The sequence below is a fragment of the Centropristis striata genome, chromosome 4 (genome assembly GCF_030273125.1).
Source record: "Centropristis striata isolate RG_2023a ecotype Rhode Island chromosome 4, C.striata_1.0, whole genome shotgun sequence".
Lineage (NCBI taxonomy): Eukaryota > Metazoa > Chordata > Actinopteri > Perciformes > Serranidae > Centropristis > Centropristis striata.
This window is the reverse complement of record NC_081520.1, coordinates 30906963-30928174: the sequence shown is the minus strand read 5'-3', so window position 1 is coordinate 30928174 and position 21212 is coordinate 30906963. Positions and strand designations below refer to the sequence as shown.

General features: G+C 38.1%; 1 protein-coding gene across 2 annotated transcripts in view; it reads left to right on the top strand.

Annotated features, from left to right (window-relative positions):
• Positions 1 to 21212, top strand: part of gria4a (glutamate receptor, ionotropic, AMPA 4a) — a 159672-nt gene that overhangs the window by 116242 nt on the left and 22218 nt on the right. For both annotated transcript variants that reach the window (XM_059330473.1, XM_059330472.1), the window contains exons 14-15: positions 12563 to 12761; positions 20080 to 20327. In XM_059330473.1, coding sequence (XP_059186456.1) covers positions 12563 to 12761; positions 20080 to 20327 — 447 coding nt within the window. The remainder of the gene's footprint in view (positions 1 to 12562; positions 12762 to 20079; positions 20328 to 21212) is intronic.

Sequence of the window (21212 nt, the reverse complement as noted above, 5' to 3'; positions counted from 1 at the left end):
CATTAAACCATGTGATGGATGAGCCTTCACTGTGACACTGTGCTCTGCAGAGACACTAGATCATGTCCTCAGAAAAGGAGACGTGTCATGCATATCATCATGACATATAATTTTTCTATCCCCTCAGTACATTTCCTTTAATCTCCCACTTCTCTTGTTCACCTTTGCAGGCAGACAAAGTCATAATGCTAACTGCAGTCACGTCCGACAGCAGAAATGTGCTACAGCTACAACACAGACGGAGCTGTTATCATATCACGAGATGCATTAATGCTTGCAACTTTCCTCCAAACAGAAATCTAGAATATTAAACATTTACTTTCATGACTACATTAAAGATAAAGCACAACACGTTCACTTATTAACTCTCACAGTTTATCTGTGCGTCTGTGAGCTGCATAGTAATGTCTACAAACAACACGCTGAGCCAATTACTTACAACAGAGAATTCAAACAAGAACATTTCCTGTCTTTGTAGCAGGCCAGAGTTACACTAAAAGATCAAATCCACAGGGTCTCATTTACAGACACTCTTCTGTGTGCTGTGTTGATTTAGGCCAGTAATACGGGTGTCATTTTTATAAACAAATCTGAGCAAATGGCGCTTCAGTTCCTGTATGTATCAGTGATCAGGGAGATTCCTTTAAAGCACTATAGAAGGTGGAAATGGTGAAGAGTGAATTAATGTTTAAAGTAAGACTGTTAGCTTTTTTGTTCTAATTTTTAGGGATTTTTTGTTCTGTTTTTCTTTTGGTGCTTTGATTTACTATTTAATGTATTATTAACTGAGACCTTAGTTTAAAAAAGTAATTCTTAAGAAAACATTACATGGCGTAAACATTCCATGATGCTACAAACTACTTTTTTTCCCCAACAGTTGGAGCCCGACCGAATGATTGGCATATCACAGACTTAAGGATATCTATCGATCAATATGATAGTTTTTTTACAGAACATATAATCAGTGATTGGGCAGTAGCGCGTTACTGTAATCCAATTACTTTTTTCAAGGAACGCATAAAGTAAGGGATTACAATTGCAATTGCTGTGTTACTGTGTTACTAAACCACAATTTTGTTTGTGAGTGTCTCATGACAATCACGTATGAGTGGTGCGACGTCAGTAACAAACACGTGTGTCAACAAGAGATGGAGTGAGGAAGAGAGCAGGACCATGCAGCGTTCAATGCCTGGAAGTACCAACATTACTTTGAGTTTGACTCGGTAAAGAGTGACAAAAACATTAGCGTCCGCTGTACACTCTGAGTGGGAAGAAAACTTTTCTCTAGTCTACATCAAAAATTCCATCTCAAATCTGAGCAAGCACCTAGCAAACCTCTGATGAGCCCTCCCCTGCTTAACAGGTGACAATAAACTTAATAGCGACAGGATTTAGTGCCACTGAACTGAAGAATCTCGTCGCTGGTTATATTGTCGAGGACATATTACCCATTTCCACTGAAGAATCATTCCTACGCATCGTAGAAAAAATACCAACCAAAGTGTCAAGCTGCTGATGGAATATGAATAAAATAAAAGAATAGAATTAGGCTGAAAGGTCTATTGCTTTATAGCGTATTCAGGTTGTGCATCATGTTCTTGAAAAGTAACTAAGTAAATTAATTAAAGTAACTAATTACTTTTGAAAATAAATAATCAGTAAAGTAACTGATTACTTTCTTGGAGAAGTAATTAGTAATCAGTAACTAATTACTATTTCTAAGTAGCCTGACCAACACTGCATATAATAGAGAAAATGATGCTGAGTGTGATTTATTTTATTTGTTATTTTAAAAAACAGCAATTGACTGATACTGAACATAAAGTGCAGATGTTTATTTAACTAATATTTTATTATTATTTTTTCCCCTCTAGAATTGTTTGAGAATGTAAGGCATTGTCAATATAATATATAATAATATTACATTATAAAGTCATTTGTTGAAGAAAGCCACCTCCTGAGAACGTGATATTGGTGAAAAATCAGGGCAAAATCCACATAGAAAAGGTCTATTGTCATTCTTATGAATAATCAATATTATCTGCCATATTGGTAATCTGTGAATTAAATACCATATTGCTTGGGCTCCATCTGCAGTACTTTACATCACATAAATGTTACTTTTACCATCTTCTGAACATCTGGCCCGAGCGTAGGATGCTCATTCACGCGCTGACGTTATCCGTTTGATCCATCCTGCCACTTGTGTCGTCTCTGGCTAGTCAGCAGGGATCAGAGTATTGAGGTTGACATTTACTGTGCAGCTGGGAATAAAGAGAAGGAGGCACAGGAAGAGCTTTTTTTAAAGACCGGTTGAATGCCTTTTTCTATTTCTGAGAGCCAGTGTGTGTACATAGGCTTTGCAGTTTAGCTATTTATATTGTATTTGTGTTTTTCTTTCTAAATCTCTTCTGCCTTGTATTAGGTATTGTATTACAACCTTTATGAGCATCTGTCTGTCAACTGCTCTGCATGTGTTACACACTGGTTGACTTTATACACTAAGCGTGTCTGTGAGACTGTGTGGGTTGTGTATTGAGCTGCCATAGTAGGTCCATTGGTATTCAGTGTGGGTCCCTCTCTCCCTGCTGCAGTCATCTCTGCAGTCTGGGAGACACAGTATAACACACACTCCGATTCAACTCCCCCACTTTCTGTCTCCTCTTTCTTGATCTATCCACTTTTCCTTTCTTTTATCTGCTCATGTTTGCTCTCTCACTCAGCGCCTGTTTCCTCGGCTCTGTTGTCTAATCACCACCTTAGTTAACTGACATTTTCACAGCTAGAAAATGACCTCACGTGTGTGTGTGGTTGAATGCCTGCGTGCTCATAATAGAAAACACTTTTTCTCCCATCTTTTGCAAACATGCTGTCTCCTTCACCTTTTCTATCAAGCAGAAGGTAATGGCTGGCAGCAGACATGAGTGCATTCACACACACTTGTGCACGGTCTGGTTGACCTTGAGATGGCATTTGCACCGCACACACCTGTCATCCCTCAGCCCGGGCTTTTGGGGTTCGTAATGTCTGTGATTGGCCCGGGCACCTCGCAAAGGGTGGCAACAAAGTGATGGACAGCTCGGTGATGGGACTGGAATCTTTAAAAAGTGGAAATTAATAAATGGCACAAAGAAGTGACAGGTTGTACGTTGAGGAAGACCAACAGCAAGTGCAGGAGAGGGAGAGAGAGGTAAACTGATCTCCGGTGAACATCTCACAGGGATTGGATGTGTCTTTGTCAATAAACATCTGAAATTACAGCTCTCTTCTCTCGTGTGTGTGTGTGTGTGTGAGGGCACTTGTGCACTTCTGGCTCTGAGTGTTTGTGAGTGTCATGTGTAAGTATTGAGCAAATGTCCGTGGGTGTGTTGAATAGTTAATGATAGCAACAGATCCAGCTAATGGTTCGACTAACTAACTAGAGTGGAGCACCGAGGCGTACTGACTAATTAATGATCTCAAGGTCACTGATTAGAAGCCTGTCCCACTGACTGACTGTGTTTATGAATTTCACTAGTAATAGTTTTTTATAAATCTTCTCTCTGGGTATGTTTCCTGCTCCACTGATATAATCCCTGTTGTTATTTCATTTTATCATGCCGTTCATTATCTGCCTGCTGCACTTAATCTTTAATCTGTTAATCAGATTTTCTTTCATGTGTGTCTGCTTGCCTTTACGCCCCTTCATCCCGCCTCCGTCTACAGAATAGCATTTCTGCCGCTTTCAATCAGTCAGTAGATTCACTTTATGCCACACCTGTAGTCCATGTAAGAGCAAGATAAAAGAGCAGAAACTGGTCTGTATTTCTATCTGCTTTCATCCTTCTGGCCTTTATTGTGAACTAATAAAACATTCATGCTCCACTTTCATCATCAGACACACTAATAACTGTCAGACTCAACATTTGTTAACATGTCTGTCACCACCACTTGAGAAAACACGTTTTGTTTGCACCCCAATCGGATAAGAGCAAAAAGTGTTGCATTTCCCCTGTCGGCATGTCTCAACGAACAAGATGAGTTTTTAACAAGCTCACAATTTCCATAATCAAATGGAACGCATGTCACCCGTGATGACTGGTGTGTCCAAAGCAGTTTGCAAATTTAATTTAAGAATTTTCCTTGGATCAGGAGCCAAAAATAACACAAGTTGGTTGGATGGAGATGGAGAAAAAAATGCCTGCTGTGTAAGACTATACACAAAGCATGTAAACATGTAACATGTAAAACTGCTCTATAATAAAAAATTATAAAAATAAATATGTGTTGTTTATAGGAGTGCCAGAGCAATATGGAATTTTTGAGACGAATGTTGAAACTGATTTTAGAGGAGAAAAATTCACAGATTACAAATATGACAACTGATTTGGCCTTTTTTTAATTTTTATTTTTTTTTATCCTTTTCTGTGTGGATTGTGCACTACTTAGCACACATATGACAAGTGTACTCTGAAGGCTGCTTTCCTAGTCAAATAACTAAAATAAAAATATTTAACATATTTATAAATTATGGGTGGGATATATTTAATCGTCGACCAACTCTAGTAAATAAAGAACATTTAAATAAGAAAAAAAAATGACCCGGGAGAGGGGGGTAATATTTCAAGAAAAAACTTGAAAATTTACAAGATTAAAAGTGGCAAATCTGCAAGAAAAAAGTAGCAGATTTATTAGAAAAAAAATGGCAAATCTATAAGAAAACAGTAGCAGATTTATGAGAAAAAAGTCAGAGTAATACTGTTTTGTCTTTGTCAAGGAACCTGAACACACCACAGGGGGCGCCCGGAAAGCAGGGGATGCTGCACGGACAAAAAAACTTTTTCCCAACTTTTTTTTCCATAAATCTGCAACTTTGTCTCTCTAAATATTACCCCCCTCCACCAGGTCCGTATTTTTTTTTTCATACTTGGCCCTAATATGCCGTCGTAAATTGCTGAGCAAATTTTTTTTTTTTTTTTTTAAGTAGCTAAATAGACTGCATGTTCAACCATTCGCTCACCATTTAAATGAAGAATAAATAAGTAATAAAATAAATAAAAGCTAAATGACACATACACATGAAGCATACACATCTGCACATATCAGAAAACAGCCAATGCCATGACATGCCAATAGATGGTATGTCTGTGATAGGCTCTAGTTTATATAAAGGTTTACAACTTTAAGTATGTCTTTGTGTCAGGTGCCTATTTGTTCACTGAGGCTGAGGCTCCTCCTGTTCATACTGATCATACAAATCCTTTCTTAACATGCTCCCATTGTTAGTGGGGGTCAAAATCCACAGCCCTTGCTCTCTGTAAAAGTATTTCCCAAATAACTGTAGCTGTAGTCTGTGTTAAATGAAGTGGGAACCTTCCAAATGTAGTTGTTTGAGTACAAAATGTCCTCTTTGTGTTATTGAGCTTCCACTGCAGCTCTGCACAGAAACACTGAGAAAAGGGAATTGTATTTGAAAAGACTTGATTTCACTATTGAAGCCAGTATGAGCAGGAGGAACAGTTGCAGCAAGAAAAAAAATGATTCTAGGCTCACATGGGCAACAGACTATTATTTAAGATAGACTTGAGGAAATGTGAACTTATGCTTGGGGACTATAAGCAAGAAGTTAAAATGTTTCAGATTGCCAAAACAGACAACATTTTCTAATTCAAATACATATTTGCACAGACTATAACAACTCAAAGACACATACAAAAAGATACTTATACAACAGCTGTCCAGTGCTGGCTCAGTTTGTGTCTGTGTGCCTGCTTTGGTTTGTGTGTTTGGATGTGTCAGCATCAATCTGCTTTAGTGCTTTTATGTGAGTGTGTGTATGTGTGAGTGTGTTTGTGTTTGTGTGTGTGTGTGTGTGTGTGTGTGTGTTTGTGTGTGTGTGTGTGTTTTTGTGTGTGTGTGTGTGTGTGTGTGTGTGTGTGTGTGTGTGTGTGTGTGTGTGTGTGTGTGAGTGTGTGTGTTTGTTTGTGTGTGTGTGTGTGTGTGTGTGTGTGTGTGTGTGTGTGTGTGTGTGTTTGTGTGCTCTTTTGTTATGGCAATTACATTAACAGGTTTTTCTTCCGAGATGATTGTGATTACTGTCATACTTGTAAGCAGCCAAATAACATAAATGAAGGGAAAAGTTGATGATTGAGCTTTGAGTAAACATCTTTGTCTTCCATTAGTCCTCATAAGAAGGGAAATAAAACACACAGAAGCAAGATCATAGAACACAGCCATGCACTGAATGAAAATGCAGTCTCTTCTGTTAGGTGAGAAAAATTCACATGCAATAGATGAAAAGAAAGTGTATGGCTCAGATGTGTGTGTGTGTGTTTGTGTGTGTGCGAGAGAGAGAGAGAGAGAGAGAGAGAGAGAGAGAGAGAGAGAGAAAGAGGAACAGCATGCTATTAATCTTTCACACAGAGGATTGGGGAGGCAATCTGTTGGCTATCATAGATGATACATGACCCGCTATAGAATGATTCGCCTGTTGCATACCAACACACACACACACACACACACACACAACACAGCTCAAGCGACACACACATCTCACACTGCCACAAACAACACTTGCACACTCACACTGACACATAAAGAATCAAGGCTGTCACTCCCTAACCTCACCCACCCACACCGAATGCAACAGGAACAAACTATATGAGCACATATCACACACACAAACACGTATGTACATGCACACAATATGCACACACACACACACACACACACACACACATACACACATATATGCAGGCTCACTCTCCCACATGGTCTCATCTGAGTCGAGTACGCTCCATCGACCTCCAGAAGGTAAACATGTTCTCCTACTTCGCTCGAAGGCCAAACACTGGTGAATTCCTCCATCTCCCTTTTTTTCCCACTCACACACAAATAAATCAAGAACAAGAGAAAGAGACATGTTGTTAATCATGGTGTCCTCAACCAATCTGTTTTCCCGTCCTCTGTAGGGTGATTGCCTTTCATGCCAATTGAGATGCAGAACCATTTTAGATGTTCTGTCTTAGATTACAATCTCCTATCAACCAAATCCAATATGGCATCCCATAATAATGTGATATGGTAACCCTGATGGGTTTGTTTACACTGCGATTTGTTCCGTCAGCTCCTGTTTGTGCTCAGAAAACTTTACCGTTCCTGAATAAGTAGACAAATACTAAATGAGTAAATACATTAGACACATATATATAAAAATGCACTGCATACATTCACCTGCTGCATGTAGATAAAGTATATGGATCTGATGAATTAATCTGTCAAGCAGTCTAGATAAGCAGTTTGGTGCCAGGTTTCAGGCAGGAGTCATGAATCTACGGTGGCCCTGAGAGCTCACAGCACTGCAACTTAAGAAAACATGCAAATACACAAAACATAAGCAAATTGAGAAAACATCTTCATCAATTTGACAACACAAGCGCAGCATTTAGGAAATGTGCTGCAAAGACCACAACACAACAGAAGTGTTTCCAGAGGACACTTAAAAGTGATGCACATGCGGGCTAGTGCTAGCGTGCTAACGTTATCGTCCGATCAATAGCATGCTATGATACGGGCTAACGTGTTGTTTCCAGAGGACACTTAAAAGTGATGCACACGTCTGGACATTATGTGACATCCTGTGATATTATCATTATATTTCAAGATAATGATATTTTCATGTTATAACGTGATATATAATTATTTTATTTCATTATTCCTTGATTTAATCTAATCTAATCTAATCTAATCTAATCTAATCTAATCTAATCTAATGTTTGTGCATTTGCAAGTATTTTCTTAAGTTGCAGTGCTGTGAGCTCTCAGGGCCACCGTATTGAAACTGTTCAACAGTGAGTCTTGGTTTTGTATTGTGTGGTTTGGGTTATGTATTTCTTTCTTTTAGTATTTAGTTGAAGTGTTTGCATTTATGTTCACACGAAAATTACTCCTAGCTTTGTGTTGCTGCAGCCGAGCTCCAGTCCAAAAACAGACTTCACTCTACCAACTCAAAATCAGGGACATTAAATAAGTTTATTTTCACAGCTGAGCAGTTGGCTGTTTGTAATGTGCTTTGCCACTATAGTGTCTGTCCTCTTTCGGCTTCAGTCCAAAAGCTTAAAAAACACAGTGAGTGTATTTTTGTTATGTTTGTGTGGGCTTTTTTCCTGGAGCCCAAATTTACTTCAACATGAAAACACATGCATTTTAGGTCGGGTGCACAATATGGATATTCTGTTGCTGATACTGATACCTGGTTATTACCTGTTGCTCATAGCTTGAGATAACCAATAATTTCACATTTTTTGTAGATGGTGATGGTGATTAAATATTCCACAGCTCTGACCTGACCAAATCTAACTCTCGTATGCATACTTATTTTTTCTCCTAAAGTACATTACATATTTGATACTAAAAATAAAGCAACACTCCCAAAATCGAATACACGCAATGAGCGTTTGGAAGAAACCTGCCAACTCGATTATCTATAATGTTAACGATCAATTAAATGATTAATCGCTAATGTTTTTATACAAAACATGCATACATGGACAGGAGAAAAGATGAATATACAGTACTATGCAAAAGCCTGTTTTGATAACGAACGCTTGTATTTTTAAAGGACGAAAAGAGATTAACTCAGTGAGATTAAACTGTAAAGATAGCGTCAAGGAGTTCAATGTTTTATGTTTTAGCCACCAAAGAGGCATGAGGTTAGTTTTCACAGTAATTTTCATATTTAAATGTGTTTTGTGCTTAAATAAGTTTTGGATCAAATTAAACTCAGTAATTCATGCTAGCAAGATTTGATACAGTAGGATAGTTTTGCTCAAATCAATGCTCTTGTATTTCTCTGTGTTTTATAATTGTCATTGCAACTTTCAGTAAGCAAACTGAAGCTTTATCCAACTTAACTCGCAGCTCAGTTGGCTTCACGTAGGCAGTGAGAGATAAAATCAAAAAATACGCAGATCGATTAAAAATTCCATGTGATCGACCATTGATTAATTATTCCCATCCCTAGTCCCTGCTCTCAAGTGCAACAGGTTCATGAGATATTTTTTGCTTCATGTTGATGATAATATCATCTTTATGAACATATTAAGCATGACAGTGCACAGTGTTCTGCTCCTGAACCCTCTCTCCATCTCTCTTACTTTTCCTCTTCCCATCTGCATTCTTGTCATCCTCCTCTGCTATGCCTTGCTGTTACCCCCCTTCTCTTTCTGATTGGTTGTCCACTTAAATCACACAGTCACTCCGTCAAGTCAGATTAAAATGCTGTTACAAATCGTTTACCAGCTAACCAATCAGATCACACGTCTCGTCGGCCTCACTGGGAGACCCTGTAAAACTCATTAAAATCACTTTCTTAATAATCATCTTTCATGTTCCTGGGCCCTCTTCCACTGCTTTCAAAACATTTTCGGTGTAGAAGTATGTCTGTCTCTCCTTTATAAAGTCCTATCTGGTTGGAAAAAAGTGTTCCCACTGTATAAGTATAAAACAAAACCTAACAGCTCTTTCTCAGGAGAATCCATCACAGTGCATGCCAGGTTCATTAATTCAGGTAAACAGATCAATGCCTCAAGGACACATACTATCAATTCATATTCCTGTGTGTGTGTGTGTGTGTGTGTGTGTGTGTGTGTGTGTGTGTGTGTGTGAGAGAGAGAGAGGATTAAGAGGTGTTCTGGCTTTCAAACAGCAGCAGAATGCGGAGTTGTTCCAAAAGGTGACAATTTATGCCGAGTCAGGCGCCAATGCACCTCTCAGCTCTCTCGCTCCTCTTTTCTCTCTCCAGCACGCACTTCTTAAAACCCAGCCCACCCTAAAAATAACTCACTTTCACATGAGTGGCATCACCAAACAGCTACCTAGCTGTCCAACAAATGCCGGGCCTTACTTTCTGCTTGTGTGTGTGTGAGGCCCGGACCACACCTACATGGGATTTTTTCTGTCCAAATGAAAACACGAAAACACATTTGAAGCGCAATAGTCGGCAATATATAACCCTGACCTTAAAGCCGTGTTGGCTAATTAAAAGCCTGAAAAAAAGGTATTACCAAGTGGCTAACTGCCTGCAATGGAACATCGATCGCTTTCAGTGTACTCTGACGCTTCTGCTCCGATATATAGTGGAAGAGAAATCTGTGAGTTAATATGTAAAAGGAAAAAGAAGCAGCACTATTTAAGCCCCATCCACATATTCATGAAATGTCACCTCATGTGACGCATCACGATGGAGATAGAGATAATACTTTAGATTAGATTAGATTAATTACCCATCCTTTTTTACACACAAGTGAACACACCATGCAAGGAGCAGTGGGCAGCACATTACTGCGCCTTTGACGTTATAAGTCAAAAGCGTCTTTTCCCTGTTTAGAGGTCAACACTGAAATGTTTCTCTAGCCTGTAAGAAGTTTGACAAAAGCTTATTTTTTAGTAATTTAAGGGGAGACACTAGGTGAATAGGGTATTTTCTTGAGTTATACATATAACCATTAAACTTCCCCAGTTTGTTGTTTACATTAACACAATATTTTTTTGCATTACAAATGTTCTGAAATTTTATCTTAAGGTAAGCAAATGAGGCGTGATATACTGATACTGATATGTATATACTTCCAGGACATAAATCTGAACAGTGAGTTGTTTTTTTTTTGATATATTAGATTCAAAGTTTTTTTACGGAAGGAAAATAAATATCTCCATTTATCATTTCATGAATCACAAAATACGTTAATACGTTTTTAGGAACATAATATTATATAAATTTGAGTTTGAATGAAATATCAACAAACCCCTCAAAAATACCTTCAGAATATAGTTGGGAATAAAACTTGTAAGTTTTATGCAGCTGAAGTTGAGATTTATGGTTCAGAGCATGACGAAAACTAATTTAGTGTCAACGGCCTTTAAAGATTTCATACATGCTTAATGGAAATTAATATTTGAAGACAAAATAAATAATCTAATTCATAGCAAGAACAATGTGGAACATGTGAAACACATTATATTGTGCAGGAGAGTGGCAGCTTTCTAATGATGGCTGTGATGACAAGGTTTAGACTTTGTTCACGGTACCACACGCTGCAATACATGCTGACTTTAAGTGAATTTAGGAGAAATCTACATAATATAGTAAAATATACACCTAAATGTTTGTTTGTATGTTTTGGAATAAAATAGCTCAAAAGCTCAAAATTTTGCCCGTAGTATCTCACCTGAAAATGCAGTTTGTGTTTGGAAGCAAGACCGTAGCTCATAGAAAAAATGTTTTAAAGCATCTCTGCATGCTAGGCCTGTAGAGGAAATGAATGTCATTCATATTATACATTTTAAGGTTGATGATGTGCAATGTGAAAGATAATCATCACTTAATTCTGCTGTTTACCTCCACTCTAGTGTTGGGTTTTTGTGACTTATTAGATAATAATGTGTCAGTGTTGCATTCAAAGCTTCTTCTTGTTCATTTTAATGCCTGGTACAACTAAAAGTACATTTGTTTGGATGAATATAATGATAACAACAAAAATTGGTCATAAGACTTTATTTTAAGAGCTGATATCTAGACATTTTCCATGGTTTTATTGATCATGACCAAAATCATTATTAAGGAAACGATGACTGTACATAAGCATCCCAAATACGTTTGAATCAAAGAGACATATTTTGAATTAATTGATTTACTGAGGAAGTGAATAACATGATTGTATTCATATTCACTGTGAATAGATTAGGTAAGAGCTGAAATTCTACTGCTACAAAACATCTTCCTTTTCATTGATCTACAATTGCTTTTGGCCCAATAACCTCTCCCACCCTCTTCTCAATATATACACCACCTCACTCTCAGATGTATAATGCTTTGGATAAAAGCGACTGTTAAATGAAGTTTTAACATTGTAACTTTCTTTTTTACTCTCTCTGAAGTGTGGATATTTTATGTCGCTGCGTGCGCCCAACTTCAAGGTATTTTATTGACTGCAGCACTTGAAAGAAAACTTAAAACTTCGCTACCTTCTCTCATCTCTCTCTCCTTTTCTCTGATGTGCTTACTCTAGCTTGCTCTCTTCCCCTTTTACTCAGTGAAAACAAGTTCATGCAAACAAAATGAATTGCCACTTACTTTGATGCTTCAGCTCACAATTGGTAGATAAAGAGAGTAAACATGGAGAAAGAGAAAAGAGAGAATGAGGATGAGAGGGATGGAGGAGTGCCCAGATTACAATCTGTTTCATGTAGCCTTTGTTATTGTTAGTGCTGAATTGGTTGGAGGGTTGAAAGACAATTACTTTGGCGGTACTGTTTTTTCACAGTCATGCACTCAGTGGTGTTGAGAATGCTTTATAAAACTACAGCGTGTTCTTTTGTATATTTCTGACTCAGGAACTAACTGTAATTATGTTAACCCTATCCTTCTCTGTTCTTCCCGTCATCATCCACTGCACATCCTGCTGATTTATCATCTCCAAATATTTTCCTTTATCTCCTCTGCTGCTTTCCTCAAATCGCTCCCTTCTTAACCTTCTGCATCTTTGTTTTCTCCCTACCTCGCCTCTGTTTGTCCTCTTTCCAGGTCTCTGTCTGGACGTATTGTTGGAGGTGTGTGGTGGTTCTTCACTCTCATCATCATCTCCTCTTACACAGCCAACCTGGCTGCTTTCCTCACTGTGGAGAGGATGGTCTCACCCATAGAGAGCGCAGAGGACTTGGCCAAGCAGACAGAGATCGCCTACGGTACACTGGACTCAGGCTCTACTAAGGAGTTCTTCAGGGTATGAACTCTACACACTCTGCTCATTCTTTTTAATCATCTTTTGCTATTGTAAGTCATGTTCATTTGCCACCGAGCCGAGAAGCCAGAAGGTCTCAGAAGACCTGCGGGTCTCACTGGTAAAACTGTTATTAAAAACCCGAATGCAGCTGCACAACCAGCTATGTTCAAATCTCAAGGTTTCAAGGTTAATTTTGAGATGATTAACAGAGAGAACATATCCTCATCTATGATATCTTGCAAAAATGTATGCACAATTTTTTATATGATACCTTACGAAATATAACATTCTGTTCACTTAACATGTGGTTAACTTTGTGAGATGGAAAGACTTGGTTAGGTTTAGACAACAAAACTATTTGGTTAAGTTTCGACAACAGATCACGCTTTGGGTTCAAATACGACTACTACTTCTACTACTTAAGAACATAACTACTGGACACAATTAAGTAATTGACATACAGAAGGACATGATGCATATACTTAACAAAGTCAATTTACTTGAAATGACAAAACTGACTTTTGGTTGTACAGGGTAATTCCACGCCAAAACGTTCCCTTCACGGACTTTCTCAATCTTTATACTACTTCACCTCAATTCCTGCTTTGCTAGTCATAATTAATGCAGCCACTAGAGGTCACTGCCTAACAATTCACATCAAAATATGTACAGTATATACATAACAAGGTGCACGTACTGGCTCACGATTGTGCAATTTATCTGCAAATTATAGTGCATTACTTTTTTTATATATGCAGGTATTGTAAGTATGAACAGTGAATAAGAAACAGCCTGATAGAGAAATGCACTTATAATTTTCTATAACAACTAGAATGTTTGACAGATAAAGTTTAAAGGTGCCCTTTGACCACTTGTTGGAGATACATATTTATGAGCTCCTGCTGAATTTGTTTACATCTAGAGGATACCTATAAGAACGTAAAGATACAACTTGTGTTTCGAGCTGTTTCACTTACCGACATTTGCTGGCAGTAATGCATCACGAGACATAGTAGAGAAGAAGACTGTTATCTAGCAAACATGGGTGTTAACATTCCAGGTTTTAGAAATTTGTTTTTTGCAAATATTTCATGAGAAATGAAATGCATTCAATGTGGATTTTAGGCCTCAATTTGCCTTTGTAAGAAAACTCCACGGAGCGCTTTTAGAAATGGATGGCAATTTACATATTGCTTGTGTTATTTATTTATTTATAAGTGGCCATTATATGAATCTGACGGTGCACGCTCATGTGTCCTGTAGAGGTGAAGAACGGCATTCTGCTATGCTTTGCAGCATTCATCAGCTCCGCTCCATCCATTATTGCATGATTGCTCACTCGTGGTACAATATAGAAAGGCGACGTAAACAGGATGTGAGGGGGGAAAGTCCAGAGCCAGTACAGGAGGTTAATGTGTGTGAAAAATCAGTGGTGGAAGAAGTATTCTGATCCCTTACTTAAGTAAAAGTACTCACACCACACTGTGAAATTACTCCACTAAAAGTAAAAGTTCTGTATTCAAAATTAAGTAAAAGTATCAGCTTCAAAATGTACTTAAAGTATCAAAAGTAAAAGTACTCTTTATACACAATGACCACACTCAGATTGCTATATATAATATCAATATATTTTTGGGTTATCGTTATTGATGAATTTATGTAATTTTGTAAAGATAACAACTAAACAACTTTTAACAACTAAATATACTGTTATGAGGTTTAATTAAAAAACTATCTATAATCAGGTTCAATTTATCATGTTTTTTATGTTAAATCTCGACCTGAAAAATAACTAAAGCTGTCAGCTAAATGTATTGGAGTAAAAATTACAATATGTGGAGTAGAAGTATGAAGTTACATAAAATGGGAATACTAAGTACAATCACCTCAAAATTGAACTTAAGTACAATACTTGAGTTAATGTACTTAGTTACGTTCCACCACTGTGGATAATGCAAGAAAATCACAACTTTAAAAACAAGCAAAACTATCTAAAAGTCACTCCTGAAATAAATTGGCAGTTAGCAATGAGGGAAGAAGGGAAATGTGAGGGAGGTGTTGTCTCATTTATTGAAGCCAGACAAAAGCCAAGCAGCAGAAATCTGCTGTGACTGTAGGTTAGACAAGGACAAGCGACTAATAACGGTGTAAACCGCTTTACAATAGCTCAGGTAGGAGGAAGGGAATGAATGGTTGACTTTCTCCTCGTCTTGAATTGCGAGAGGCTTAAATTTCAGTAGTGACACTAAGCTGAAATGGCTTCTTTTTTGCGTAATTTGTTTATAAAACTTGATGGCTTCATCAAAGTTCACACTGAGGTTTTAGAGGAGCATTAGAATAAAAGCGACCAGCGTGGGATTTTATACCTTCTATTTAAAATTCAAACATGATTACAATGTAACAATGTTTGTTTACCACACCCCCGTTGCATTGAATCACTTGCCCTGTCAAATAAAGCCATGATAATGATAATTATTATAATAATAAACAGGAAAGAGCAGTGAAGTAGAGGTGAACAGAAGAGGTGGACAGAATATACTACAGGGAGCTGTTACCGTAGGATAGCAAGCAGGAAATTACAGCAGAGTGGCGTGAAGTGGCCCAGAGGAGACCTGTAGTGGCTTCACCCATTCACCTATTCACCCATGAGGATTGCAATTACATAAGTACTCATAAACACACACAAATATAGACACATGCACGCATGCACACAATGGTGATGAAGTCATAACTTGTTTTTCTGCAGACATGGACAAAACACCAGTCACCATGTGTACAAAAACAAATCTGCTCTGTCACGTAGCCACGCTCTGTAGGAATATTCAGAATGGTTTGTGTATTCATGCATTTGTGTGTGTGTGTGTGTGTGTGTGTGTGTGTGTGTGTGTGTGTATCAATTTACAGTTATGCTTTGTAAAGACGTGTGCACTAGTGTGTGTTTTTGCGGATGTGGAGGGGGGGGGCGGTTGTAGCAGACAGTTTGTGCTTCTGTGAGCAGCTCTGGCATCATCAACATAACGAGCGGGCTGAAATCTGTGGAGGGTGAAAAAGCAATTTACTCTCCCACAGCTGAGGGGGATTCGCCACCACCATTAATTATCTGTGTGTGTGTGTGCGTGTGTATTTGTGTGCATGCATGTATGCATATTCATCCGAATATGTATGCATATTGAGGCACACATGTATGTGTGTATATGAGTGTGTGCCCGCAGAACGTGTTTGTGTGTGTGTGTGTGTGTGTGTGTGTGTGTGTGTGTGTGTGTGTGTGTGTGTGTGTGTGTGTGTTTTAAATGTATATTTAAAGTGTTCTCCACAGTGTGGATGCCTGAAGGTGACTTGCAGCATCCATTTCCTCCTTCAGCCTCACTCATTGTTAAAGAATCTGGAAAGAGTCACACCGCATTGTCACACATCCATCCCTCCAAGGCCAGACGCAGCTTTATACGGGCACAGTCATCATCATCACTGTCTTTCCCTCCTCACTCTCTCTGACACAAACACACACACACACACACACACACATTTGGGCGGATACAAAAACATACACACTGTGCACAACAGCAACACACACAAGCGCAGATGGAGAATAATGTGAAAAATAAGTTAAAGATGGATGGATGGAGCCAAACTTGCACTGTAAAAAATGTTTGTAGAAATTAAGTAAAACACTGTCAAATTTCATCAGAAATAGGGCGTAAAATTAAAAATTGTATATCACCGTAGTAGACACTTTTATTACCGTAAATCAAAGAATAGCACAAAATTTTAACTTTTACTGTCATAAACTGTAGGAAACACACCGTTCTGATGTAAAAATATAACATTTCCAAGTAAAGTGAATGGAGAAGTACCATGATGTCACAATGACACAATTACCCTAAAAATAACGGGAATAGTCAGTCTAAATTACAGTTTTTGCTGATATTTACATTTAGATTTACAGTAGAAAACCCACTCAATGTATTTTTTACGGTGAAGTTCTGGCAACCACAGCTGCCAATATTTTACTGAAAATTAAACAGATTATTTTTTACAGTGTGAGGACTGAGTGATGGAAGGACAGGAGGTGTAAAAAGGAGGGGATTTTTTAATCCAGCATGGTAGACAGCGTAAGAAAAAAAAGTTGAATAATGGAGAGAGAGAAAGGGTGGAATGGAGAGAAGAGGGCCCTGCTGGTCCTCATAGATGTGAGTGACATTATTATGGGAAAGGTGTCCGTCATGCACTAGTAACACACTCACACACATGCGTACACGCCATCCCCCCCGGGTGCTGGTTTCAGTGGCTGAGGCCGTGGCTTGATGCTTGCAGAGCGACAGAATAACACTTAATCACCAGGAGAGAAAGAGAAGAAAGAAGCAGGACGCTTGTGGAGGATGACAGTTTGACTCTTCTGCTTGTTATTTTCACTCTTGAGTACACACACACACACACACACACACACACACACACACACAAAAACACATAACTTCACACTTACACATGTAGACTAGGGCTGGGCGATATGGACCAAAAGTCATACCTGATATATTTAGGCTGAATTTCGATATATAATATACTGTATATCCCAATATTTTTATCGCAAAGTGAGAGCAAATGTTCAGTCAAAGTCAAATATGACATGTCACAAGTAGTTTTATTGAAACTGTTTAAATGAACATAAATACTGTATAACAACAGGGGTACATATATATATGTATATATATATATATATATATATATATATGTATATATATATATATATATATATATATATATATATAATAGCCTATGAAATAAGATAGGCCAATCTTTTTCTGAAATAAATGTATATGAGAAAAGAATAATGAACATTGAAATAACCAAAATAACTAAATATGACAAACCCTAGTAAGGGTTTATATATAAAGAAATTTTTTTTTCTAACAATATCGATACATCCGATAAGGTCTAATTCCATATTATATTTAAAAATATATCTATATGTATTTTATATCAATATATTGCCCAGCCCTAATGTAGACTGGTGCAAAGGTCTGCACACACACACACACACACACACACACACACACACACACAAACATATGCATTGTATATTCAATAAAATCGATTGCATCATACCAGATAGATGTCCTCTAAAAATTGTCTTCTGTGAGCGAATTCATAATGGCGCAACCGGATCAGTACGCTGCTATACGAGTCATAAACTCATTTTAAGTAAGACTGATGCTTGACTTGTCAAGGGAGATGTAGTGTTACATTTTAAATGTGGTTATACATGTCATTATGTGCCAGAGGATCAGAATGGAAGATTGAAGACACAGCCCTCCGTCGGCAGCGTAATTTTATTCAAAGACTTTAAGAGTGGAAACCAGCCTCAGCATTTTGCTCTACATCATAAGAAACTGGAGCAGTGAAAACATATAAAATAATAACACACTTTGCTGACCAATCTCTGTACTCTACTGTTGTATAGTGTGGGATAAACACTTGATTAGTAAACAGCATTGAGTGTCATTGTGTTAAAATAATAGGAAGCATTGTTTTAACTGCCTCAGCTCTCATATTTACATCTCAGATTGATCCTGTCTGTCTCAGTAAGCATGGCATGTTAATTTGAATATTCAAATCTGTGGTGAGAGAAGCTGCTAACACTTCATTGAGGTGTGAATGATCACCCAGACGTAGACACAGAGCATGGATGTGTTGACAGTAACACAGCACTCTTAAATGATACGTCTGCCACCGTTCTGTGTTTTTCTTAAGTTAAACAGATCCTCTGAAAAGTCAATTATGTGTTAGTTTCTCAGTACTTTTAGAAATCCTTTAAAACAGGTCACACTTGTATATTTTAAACCCTATAAAGCCTGAACCGTGAAATAATTGCCAGAAAATTCTAAATTTTCAAAACTGGAGTGTTTGTTGAACCGGCTAACATTTTTTTTAATTCAATATCAATTTTCATATATGAATTTAATTTGGATCATATCATATCATATATATATATATATATATTGATACATCAGGTCTTTTTGTGCAATTTGTTGCTCACAATCTGCTTTTCTTGAACTAACATAATCACATAAAACCTAATATTTTTAACCAAATAAAACTTTGACTTTCCTTTTAACATTTTCCTCAAACATACAAAATATTTTTTTCCATATAAAACAACATCATACATCTGCTGATATGAAGTTTTCACGCAGCAATGACAGATCCACCAGTGGAACCAGCAAATCATTTTTGTTACATCTGGTATTTTTGTGAAATTTGTTGCTCAGTTTTTTTAATCATCAATTCATATATTCATCAGGTTTTTCAGGAAAAAAAACATCACACTGATGATGTATAGGTCTCAAAAACGTATGTATCAAATATGATACACTTGGCTTTATAGGGTTAAAGGGTTTTAAAGTAAATGTACAAAAACAGGTGGACACTATAGTTTTTCGCATACTGTATTTAATCAGGAGTAAATAGTTCATTCGTGGGGGACTATTTTCAGTGGTGGATTAATAAACTGAATCAAAATAAAGCATCTTCATGGTAATAAAGTAACATCATTTTTAGCTGTTAGTAGGACTTATTAATTGCTAATATCTCTCAAGTTGAATGGGCCCTGAGCAGTAGTCAACCAGATCTTATACAGTGAAAAAGAACTCTCTCTGTGAGAGAAAGGGCACGGGATAAATCCTAGAATGACATATTTTAAGGAACCATTGCAAATCAAGCAGACTGACCGACACACTGCATTTACCTACTACTGTTTACAACTTTTTTAAGCTAGATTCCAGCATAATCTGTTTGTATGGTGCCACACTCAGGACTCGTAACACCTACACTGTTTTTGATTGCTGCTGCCAGCCCACATTTTAGCTCTAAGTGCACCCTCACTAATTTCCGATGCACACTAAGTCACTTTGTTGTGGAACGGAGGCTGAAAGAGATAAATGTGCTGTTTGTCAAATTGCTTGAATCTTGTTTCGCAGGGTCACTTAAACTCAAACTGCCTCTGAGGTTCAGTCAAACTGCAAAAATAGCTTCAAACGTTACTCTATGTTCTTCACTTATGAAACCTTACCCTTCCAAACTTTTCTGCAACGATGAAGGCAATTTAGGAGTGACATGGCTCCCTCTCTTTCAATCTGTGATCTCTTTTCCTCAAATGAAATCATTTGTAAGCGCTCTGGCCTAAACGGTCTCTCTTCCCTTGGCAGTCGTCTCCGCACTGGACTATGAAAACCATCATCTGTGAGAAAATCTGTCCTCGTATGTTAGGCATTCATTCCTAATTAACATCTGCTCTCTCCCCCCCCCCCCCCCTCCTCCACCTCAGAGGTCCAAAATAGCCGTGTACGAGAAGATGTGGTCGTACATGAAGTCTGCTGAGCCGACCGTCTTCACCAAAACGACAGCGGAGGGCGTGGCCAGGGTCCGCAAGTCCAAGGGGAAGTACGCCTTCCTCCTGGAGTCCACCATGAATGAATACACGGAGCAGCGCAAGCCTTGTGACACCATGAAAGTCGGGGGGAACCTGGACTCCAAAGGATATGGGATTGCTACACCGAAAGGCTCACAGTTAAGGTGGGTGGAATAGTGTAACAATAGGAGGCAGTAACGAAGCTGATACTGTCCTATTGCTGCAATATTCCACCTACCCTGCTGTGCCTTTTATACTACACCTAGATTAACCTGTACCTGCTGTCAGGTGAAAATCACCCACAAAAATGTAAGAATTGAGTCATAGTTGACCACGATCTGGCTATCGATTGATTCTCATTACAATAAAGGTTAATGCACCAGAGCAATTTGTTTTATTATTATTATTATTATAAACTCCCAAAGTTATACGTTTTCACCCAGCAGCAGCAGCAGTGATATAGATGACTAGTTTCATCATCATATCTTTTTTCATTCTGGCCTCTTCTTTGCCATTTTGTTTCTGTCCGTCCGTGCTTTTCTCCACTCCTTTCTGCCACCTCTGTGTCAACTCAGGGCCTGTTAGCTCCATTTCTGTGTCCTCTGTCACTGTCGTTCGTCCGTCCCTTTATGCTCACATCCCTTCTTTCCTCCCTCTTTTAACCACTCTGTTCCTCCACAGGGCCACCTCACAGGTAACTCTGTCCATTTGTCTGTCGTCTCGTCTCTTTGTACCTTTCATCCTCAGAGATGGTAGTCATGATGGTGATAATGATGATGATGATGATGGTTATGATTATTATAGGAGAGATTTATGAAGTGAATATGACCGCGAGGAGGGGGCAGATCCTCAGACTGCTGCTGCTACATCCAGAGCCACCAGGGGAGATTTATAGACAAACAGGAGACAAAGAAAGTGAGAAACAGGAAATAGAGGGGCCTGGACAATGGGGGGACTAAAAAGTAAACATGATACAGGATCCCACATCCAAAATACACAAATGAGAGACAAGAAAATAGTCCTTCTAAATTAAAAAACCAATATTAATG